Here is a 9814-nt window from a genome sequence, read left to right as displayed (position 1 = left end):
CCTCCGTAACACGTGGCACTCTGTGCTGACGGGCACAGAGATTTTTTGCATTTCCGAGCGCATAAGTCGCCAAAAAACCGCATTTTTGCTGCTGTTCAGTGCCTGACCAACTCGTTGGTAATCACCTTGTTCTTCTAGATTTGGTTGCATTTTTATTCAACGTCCTGGAGCGCATCGTGAGCACCCAATGTTCCGCCTACGACCAAACATAGCGATGCCTTTAAATAAGTGCCATTTTGTTTCCTAGCGGAAGAGATGCCCGGGAAGCCGTAAGACACGATGCTGGTCTGCCATATCTCTTCAGCGCGAAAGAGCGCATCTTTTGTTTCCTCGTCTGGAGTATCTAGATTGGTGGAATACTGCAAAACACTGCGAAATGCGATATAACAACGGTCTTAGCTCTCTTGATTTTTTTTCAGCTTTGGCGCTGAGCAGTGGCTACAGGCGGAGGAGTCGCCGAAATCGTGATCCTTCGAATGTGGAGAGGGACTACGCAGCGTTACCTTGGGGTATATATAAGCGGCTATGAACTGGTGGCTCAGTCATCCGCTTTCATCAAATAGCAACCGCAGTCATGAACTCCCTGGTGAGTAGGCCTAAAATATGTGGGTGCATAGCATTTTCTGGGACAGGAAATAAATAGTTAAACTTTCATGCGTTGTTATTATGGACATGAGCAATCCTAAAATCCTGAGGTGTACTAGTGTACATGTTTAGAACTTTATGTTTATAGATTTATTAGTTTATGTTATGCGTTTATAAGTTATGTGTTTATTATTCAGTCCAGCAATGACATACCGATACCGCAGCTACAAAATAATGAAGGTGTTCGAACTTCATCAGAACAGGGACATCATTTTGGAACGAATAAGCTCAAGGTCACTAAAAATTTTGTAGTTGGCGCCAGAAATAATTGTAACGTTAACGATAGCCTGAGGTAGTTTGCCGCGAATATGATTGCTTTATAGAAAGGTTGTTATTATACAATGTTATTAGCCCAATGTAGAACATTTAGGTCGTGCTACACAAAATACGATAATGCGCCAAACAAATACTTCATTGTTATATTCTAGTACATTTCCTCATCCATTAGGCTGCCTCTGCGGCGGCCAGCCTCTGATGTGATGTAGCCATCCCTGCTTCATAGCTTGTCTAATAAAATTGTTGCGGTACAATATACCCCGTTAAATCAACACATAATGCTGTCATGATCACCTGTGCAGTGCACTGTCGTCGCCCTTTGCGCCATCGTGGCGTCTGCAACTGCGGGTGGACTTGGAGGCCTCGGCTACGGAGGATATGGACTCGGCTATGGCGGTGGCTACGGCGGAGGCCTAGGCTACGGCGGAGGCCTTGGCTATGGGGGAGGCCTAGGCTACGGGGGAGGCCTAGGCTACGGGGGAGGCCTGGGATACGGTGGCGGCTACGGCGTGGGCGGTGTAGGCGTCGGGAGCAGCGTGGCCCTGTTGAGCGGAGGACCCGCGTTCGCCAAGGTTGTGGCTGGGCCTGCTTTCGTCGTGAGGTCTGTCCACCATGTGAACAAGGTTAGCGGAGGAGGAGCCCTTCTCGCTCACTCTGGTCTCGGCGGAGGATACGGAAGAGGCGTCGGCTACGGTGGAGGTTACGGTGGATACGGATACGGTGGATACGGCTACAAGGGTTAAGTGTGATTCATAACTCTGCGTTGCTGTGCCATTCATTTCATTTCATACGAGTTTGGCTGCGACTACGGCCGTGTCTCTACATTAACTAAGAATGGGACTTCAAACGTGATGGACCTCCGCGATATTTCTCTGTGAAATATTTTCGTTAGAAACAACAAGGATGCACGGCATCCGACGCAGTACAGTGCTTTTGATGCTACGCCCAGAAAAATAAACAATCGTTCTTTAAGAGTGAAATCTTGCGTGATTACTTATTCACCGTAGCGTTGATTTGCCGCGCTAAACTCTAAAAAATTTGCCAGCCATAAGTGACTAAATGATTTGTCCCGCTGGGGGCAGCCATTTCGGAGGTTTAGCGACACCAAAGTAAAATGTGTTTAGCTACACCCCGAAAAAACAGAAGCTAAAATGACAACACTTTTTCATATATATGCTACATAAACCACACCCTTACAAACATAGGTATTACGATGGACAAGACTCTTCCATATCTGTGTGATACATATCGATGCGATGGTTCTTACAACTTATGCTACTGTTTTTTTAGAAATGGTTCTTACAACTTATATGCTGTCAGCTTTGAGTTCAATGCAGCCATAAGGTTGATAAGTGAATGCCTATGTCATTTGAAATCAAGGGTTTGACTGAAGCACGTCTAGTCGGGAAAATTCATGGCGGAAAATATCGAGCGCAGACAAATCGTTAAAAACAAAATGAGCTTTGGGCCCCGCTACGGTGGCCTTGATCACAATGAAGGAAACTTTAAGTGAAGGTTTTTTATATATGCTTCTTGGTTTGACGTACGCATGTGCATAAGCATGCATATATATAAGCATGTAAGCGTGACGTAAGCCTGTATATTGGGGGCAGATTGCCGGAGGTGTGATTGAGCGTGTGTGTTGTCGTTTGGATGTGAAGGGATTCCAGGTAAAGCCTTGCCGTCTTGTTCTTTTCTTTTGCGATTATCTCTGCGTTATCCCAGTCGATCCCATGGTCCGTACTCACTGCGTGCTCAGCCAGCGTGTTTGTTGACAAGTGCTTGTTGTTGACATCATAGTTGTGCTGCTTTAGTCTTTTTCGGAAGTCGCCCGTTTCAACGACGTGCACGTGTTCACAACCAGCGCAAGGAATCCTGTACACGACCCCCGGAACTTCTCTTTCGCGAGCTTGTCTTTCACCGTCACCATTGCGTGTCTTAGCTTCCGCGTATATAGGGACATGTGCGACGTCGACTTCGTACGCTCGAAAGATTCGGAACAGCCTTTCGCTTATGCCGGGGACGTACGGTATTACAATCCTTTTCTTTTTCTGGTGTCGCTGGGGCGGTTGTGGCATTGTATGAGCTATGCGATTTTCGATAGCCACATACCTTCAGTCTAAGATCGACTGCGCGAGGCATGGCAGAATTGCTCCTCTGGTCAAGCATGTGGCTCGTACGTGCCACGCTTCGAGAGAAAAACTCAAGAGTATTGTGCCATTCCAGCAATGACCATACTTCTATGCTTTTAGTCATCTTTCTCCACGGAGCCACCGAGCAGCTACCAGCCGTGGTGCGGCCGTGTCGCTGCCGATAGCTGACTTCGATGCCGAGCCATGATCTCGGTGACATTATATTTCTTCCAGTAGCGCTATCTCAATTCTATGCATTCTTAAAAAAACACTTAGACTTCTCTGGAGCGCATGCGTGAGTAATTTACTGAATAATAACAACGTGACTCGTTAAGCTTTCCGACAAGACCACAGGCGCTAAATATAACACGTGAACATATAAAGAGAGCTAGGGTTCAGTTATTGTTTGCAGAGGCCATACTTAAGCTCAAATCGTATGAAGTAACAAGCCTGAAATGTGGTTAAAGTTCCGCTTCACGTTACTTAATTAGCATGCCCCGTATGTTAACAAAATGTAAACTCGTTGAAACACAGAGTTCTTTTCGGATTCTGAAAAACAGAATATCTGCCCTGTAACTCTTTCGAGACTGCTGTTATTCACACGCATTTCTCTTCATATGTGCCGTATATCAATCTTAATTGTCCCGTCATTTCCACTTAAATTGATCTTGGTGGCAGTCATATTTCTCTAAAAACAGCAGGATAATTTCTACACCGTTCATAAATAACTCCAAAAACGCTCCGGAGTGCTCGCATACGTTATTTAATGGAAAGGCCACAATTGACCTACATAACTTGAACCTTATTTGCCTTCACATAATCTATAAAAGTCCGTTATTTTTATAAAACAAGAAAGTGCCTCGTTTATTCTCGGGGGACACCAGGATAACCTAGTTTGTGCCTCATGTAGAGCATAAAAACAGACAAAACGGGAGTATTCAGTAATATTTTGCAACAAATATAGGCAGACAGAAACGTTCAACATTCTCCACACATGACTGCCCCCTCCCCCCTCTTCACGGCCAATAAACCAAACGTGAAATTCGCTTAGGACTGCAAAACACTGCGGATAACAACCTAATAGCATTTTAGAGTACGATTTTAGGAATTTTTGCAAAACCCGTAATGAACTGACGCTCTTGAAACTACGCCCATATATCAAATATATAATATCTCTATTCCGTCAAAATTAAAATTTTATACCATAATAAGTTTAAGGACGCTGTAAAACTTCCTACGCGGTTTATAAAGTACGGCTGTAAACCTTCTGAATCAATTTAAGCACACAGGGGCGCTATAGCGTAAAGCTATTCGAAACTTTTGTATTCGAATTCTGCAATGAGCCCACAACGATTGGTAAAAACATTTTCGGGGCCACTATCAACTTCGCCTGTCTGTCGCGCGATGTCACAAAAACCGCGATATCTCCCCATCTGATATAACGTGCGCACACTGATTATGCATGATTAAACCACACAAAAGAAAAATAATTATTCCTGATTCGACGCCTTTTCACCATTAGCCCTATGCTATTGGTCCAATGTTTTCGGGCTGCGCCCACTTCGCCTGTCTGTCGCGCGACAGACAGGCGGTCTGCAAAAAATAGTATTTTTGCAGACCTAAATACGAAGCAATGCGGAGATGCAGGTGCGACAAGACTCTTCGAATATTTGTTATCGTGGCAAACTGCTGCATTTATGGCAAAGTATATTGTTTGAAGTGATCAAATTGCAAAGGTACAAATCCGTTTGAAGCCACGACTAAGTTTACGTAAATCGATCTCCTAACCATAATTCTCACGCTGGCTGAACCACCATGTTTAAAGCTTCCATGGACACTAACCCGAGAGTTGCCTGTAGTCAGTTTTTATTTATTTTACTTATTTATTGCAATACCCACAGCGCCTTGTGGCATTATAGTAGGGGGGGGGGGGGCAAAATAACGCTAGCACAACTGATAAAAAGCAGGGAGAGCGAAAAAAGCAAGTAAGCACGTAACCGAACATACAATCATGCAGGAACAACGGTTTAGGTACAAGGATACAAGCACTCAACCAAAACAGGAAGCAACAGCTTTTACAACAAATGCGGCAACACGTATGGCCCGACCAAGTCGCGGCGGCACACTTGCGGAAGCTGCGAGGTCATTGGATTCGGTTTAAATGTAGATTCTTACGTAAGTGGTGCAACTGCAGTCGACAACGGATCGTTTCGCTTCGGGCTCTATTTAATGGGACTGCATAAAAGGGTAATATAGTTACGAGGACGTGCTCTCCTTGTTCATTGCCGTTATCGAAGTTTAACTTGTTTCAAGCTTTTATTGGTACATATGAACGACAGCCAACCGGCTCACAAGGATAGAAATAAACGAAACCAGCATAAGTGACATGTCTCGAATCAAAGTCCGGAACAAATCACTCCTTGCTCCCCCGGCCCCCCTTTTTTTTTGCGAAGAGACAGCCTTTCGGTCCGGCTGGCCTTTAAAGTTTGTCGAACAAACAATCGACTCATCGCCGCCAGTAGGCCCATATCCGCCGACAACCGTCCACAGACTCGGCTGACGCCATCACTGAAGCTAGCGTGGCGAACGCCGCGATACCAAACCGCAACGCGGAAGTCTACTAGTGAAAAATAAAGAACCACTTGACACCTGCAAGCGCAAGCACAGATAAAACAGTTCGAAATGTCACCGAAACGCGAACCCGCTGATTTGATGCTTTTGTCCCAGTGCGGTGCAGGGGCCGACAGCGGCGATTGCGGGGCCGCTGCATCTTGGTGGCCTCTGGCGTCTCTGTATGTCGTTCCCGCAGAGGATTTCGCCACCAAGCACGCAATTGCGAACCATGTCTTGTCGCCTCTTTTGTCGGAGTGTCAACACCTAATATATGTTTCATACCCCGTGGTCCGGTCAATGTGTGTTACCTTTATTGCGTTGTTCCGTTTGCGAGAGAAATGCCGTGCATGAATTCTGGCCAAAAGCGCGTTACTAATGACGGCTATGTTGTGCACAAGCTTTGGTGCGCGAGCTCTGAGCTTGCTCTCGTGCCCGTTTCAGTCGCTGAGCACTACATGAGCCCACGCTGCCACTGCCAGAGTCCGCGTTGCGGAAGCAAGAACCCTGCACAAACTGCCGTACTCTTGAACTGCGAAATAGCCAGTGGTCGGCGCGCTCACGTCCAAAAATCGCATTGCCGCACCAGCACTGAGTTTGCTCATCAGCGGTGGCGTTCGTAGAAGCCCCTCTTCGACAAACGCATTTTGCCTGGTGTAATTTCATAATACACCAAACCAACCCTAGATAACTGGCCTTTCTGCCCTATATAATGGTTATTGTCATTCAAATGGCCTTCGCCACACTTCTAAAGTATGCAAGTGTTGCTATCTAGAGCAGTTATATGCATAGGCGGATATTAAGGTCTGCTCGACACACCTTAACATCGAATTAATGCATAATTTTGTTAAACTTCCAATTATTTAATTTCAGGCTCAAATAGAAAGTGTGGAATTGAACATTGGCAGCGGTGAAATAATTTACATTCAGCAGAAATTCCAGATAACACTGGTATTAAGATAATTGCTTAATTTACATTGTAGAATCGCAAGCAAAAGTTGCGAGAGCAGCAACGCTGGGATTTTCTGCTCTTATCTTCAACAATGACATGCGGCCTCAAATTGAGTAGCACAACGCGTGTGTTCATCTTCCAGCAATGCTGTATAGGTCAAAGTTGCGCATCGAGCGGTCATGAAAGATTATCTCTTTTTTTTAGATGCTGTGGTCACCATACTATTGCTCACAATAGTGCATTGCTGTTGCTGGAATTTCTTGCTAAATAGCTTCCCTCGCGTGCTTCAGACAAAATTAACCATTCAAACGAATTTCGTGGTATGTTTAGGTCAGGCACATATTCAAACTGAGGCAATTATGAAGATTTGTGCTTGAGATTTCGTTACTGCCATTCGATATTCAAGAAGTCCCTAATGTAAGTAATTCGAAACTTAGTAAAACTGTGTTAATTTGCATAGCAATTAAATACAGACGTGCTCTTTTACTTAGATTTAGGTGCATGCTAAGAGTCCCAGGTGGCCAAAATTAATCCGGATTCACCCCCTTTCGCGTGCTTCATAATGAGATCGTAGTTCGGACACGTACAATCATTGAATATGTTTTTTTTTTCATTGAGTGTTTAAATTTGTAATGCACGTAATCTCGGCTCTTCAAGAGATCCATGTGGAGATGCGGAATGGCATCAGTTTCCAGGAGCGGTTCCTAGAAAAACTGGTTGAAGTGAACAAAAATAACACAATCAGGCGACTAGAGAGCCAAACAAAGCACTGAATGAAGTATAAGATGCCGCAAACCATCGCAATGGGTGATAATAATACTGCTGTGATGCCTTGTTTAGGTAATTCAATTCAGTTAGTAGCAAAATCAATCCTTCAGAAATTGTTTAGGATACAGAAATTATTTCGGAGTTATCCACTCGATGTTTTGCTGCAAATGAAAGTAGCTTATTTATTAGCTTGCGCTAGATAAACTCAATTTACATGACCTGGAGAATAGGCTTCGCAATACGCGAAGCGGCAGAGCGTCAGCACCGAGATTTCGGCGTTTCCGAGAGCATAAATCACCACCGGTCGCATTTTTGCAGCGGTTCTCTGCCCAAATTACGCCTTGGTTATATAGTTAGCCTTCTAAATGTTGTAACATTTCGCTGCCACTTCCTGGGAAGCAACAGATGCACCCATCAGGCACGCACGAAAAGAAGGAGCAATGATTGTCTGGTACTGCTGCCAAGCCCACAGTGCTTTGTCCCTATTTTACGGAACGTCTCAATGAAATTCGTTCGCTACTAATCCTAGCTGGTCAGAACTGCCAGAACTAATCAGAACTAATAAGATACTAAAACTAACTCCACGCCTTTTGCTAATTCTGAAATCTTTCTCGCCGAATTGCGTAACCTTTCAACTGGCCAACCGTAGTTAATTGCAGAAATGCAAGCCCTGAATACTCGGTTCGTTAATACTTACCAAACAATCAGACAATTGAACAAAAGACTACGAGAACCAGACTCTCATTATCATGCAGTCTTACCAATGCGGACTAAGAGAACTAGACTCTCATTATCATGCAGTCTTACCAATGCGGAAAAAAAGAGAAATAATGCGCACTAGCACAGAGTGCACTGCCTGTCGAATTTCTGAGCATGAAGCCCGCATCGATGACCCTGAGAACAGTTCAAGGTGAGATAACCAAATATTCGATGGCATCCCCGACCCTTCCACCTCAGAAACATTCGGCCGAGTCAGCGTAGCCGGTCATACACGTTTGCTATGATAACCGACAGTTAAAATTTCTCCCTAGTGATATTGAGCGCACGCATCGTCTCGGGCGTCCCTCAGATAGTCGCTGCCGGTACATAATAGACCAGAATTTCAAGCGCCTGTAGGCGGTCGGCATTTCTTTTCGTTGTGATGATGATGATGGTGCAGAAACAGCGCAGGCAGCAGCGGGCCACAGATCGTTTTCGGTTGTCAGTCGCCTGCGAGGGCTGGTTCCGCAAGCGTCAGGCGTCTTGTCGTCTCCGAAAATCGGTAATTGAGCCTTCTTCAATACAAGAACATTTGAGTTCAGATGAATATACCACGGAGATAATTCAGTGAGAGCACCCTGCGTACCGTATGCTTCAAAGCCGTTGCAACATCGTGCAGTTGACCAAGCTTCTTTCTGCGAGATCTGTGTAATTAAACAAGTTTATTTGGGGAGCGTGAGGCACTGTATGAAAGATGCTAGACATTTATTGCGCCATACTTTTAGTTTTTTATTTAAAGAAGAGTATCATATATTTGTGCCGCGCGCTACATTGTTCGCGCTACATTGTGCTGTGTTTTTACCCTGATTTTGCCATCTTGGCCATCGTAAGCTTTTAGCGTACCATGATCGATATGAGTACAATAAAGCTATTTTCTATATTTGGCACGCAGCATGCAGTCACAGGGATAGCCCTAGTAGCTCCTACGTGTTTATGTAAGACTTTTACACGAAGAAAGTGTGAGCAGCATTTCACAATGACAATAGGCCTGAAAAGGACTGAACACGTACCCGTCATCACGTCAGCAACATAACCAATTAATGGGTCAGTGCAGTCTGCACTGGATGAAAGTATTACATTGTACATCGCGTACGCAGCCATCTACAGGCATTTTATTATTCTCTCCATCGCAGTCAATAGCGAACTCACAAAAATTTGCGTATCCATCTACGACATAGCTAAAGAGGGCACCAGTTTTGTCAGAAACTTTGAACAGGCTTCTAGTGTAGCTGAGTCAGGGCATCGCACAATTGTAGCAGTTCAAGCACCCACACCCACACATTGCGCGAAAGAAAGAGAACGAAAATCCGTCTCCATTCCACCCTGTGATGGCGGATGTACAGCGAAGCGGTTGCCGACGTCACACAAGCACGCCCACCACAAGCGCTGTACGTCACGCGCGTGCACATGTGTCCGGAAGTCCAGCATACATACTCATACCTCTAGGCCCTCCACCAAGCGCAAGTGCCATATTGAACTAATTCATTTTATTGCGATAACAATTACATGGACACTCCAAGCGAATTCCTGCTGTCGTCGTCGCCGTGAGGTTCCGTATAAAGTCCAACGGTGGTAAAATTGTCGCCGCGCGCCGTATACTGTATGTGCGAGTGAAAGCGCGCGATGGACGCGCGTTTTCATGTCAAAACGCTGTCAAAACGCTTGCTCACGC

General features: G+C 45.1%; 1 protein-coding gene across 1 annotated transcript; it reads left to right on the top strand.

The window, feature by feature from the left end:
• The first annotated feature begins 574 nt into the window (after positions 1-574).
• LOC119444395 (acanthoscurrin-2-like) lies at positions 575-1664 on the top strand. The gene is made up of 2 exons (XM_037708800.1): positions 575-586; positions 1224-1664. The coding sequence occupies exons 1-2, from the start codon at positions 575-577 to the stop codon at positions 1662-1664; spliced, it is 453 nt and encodes a 150-aa protein (XP_037564728.1).
• Positions 1665-9814: the final 8150 nt, after the last annotated feature.

The sequence above is a fragment of the Dermacentor silvarum genome, chromosome 3 (assembly GCF_013339745.2).
Source record: "Dermacentor silvarum isolate Dsil-2018 chromosome 3, BIME_Dsil_1.4, whole genome shotgun sequence".
Lineage (NCBI taxonomy): Eukaryota > Metazoa > Arthropoda > Arachnida > Ixodida > Ixodidae > Dermacentor > Dermacentor silvarum.
This window is presented reverse-complemented; position numbering and strand designations above follow the sequence as displayed.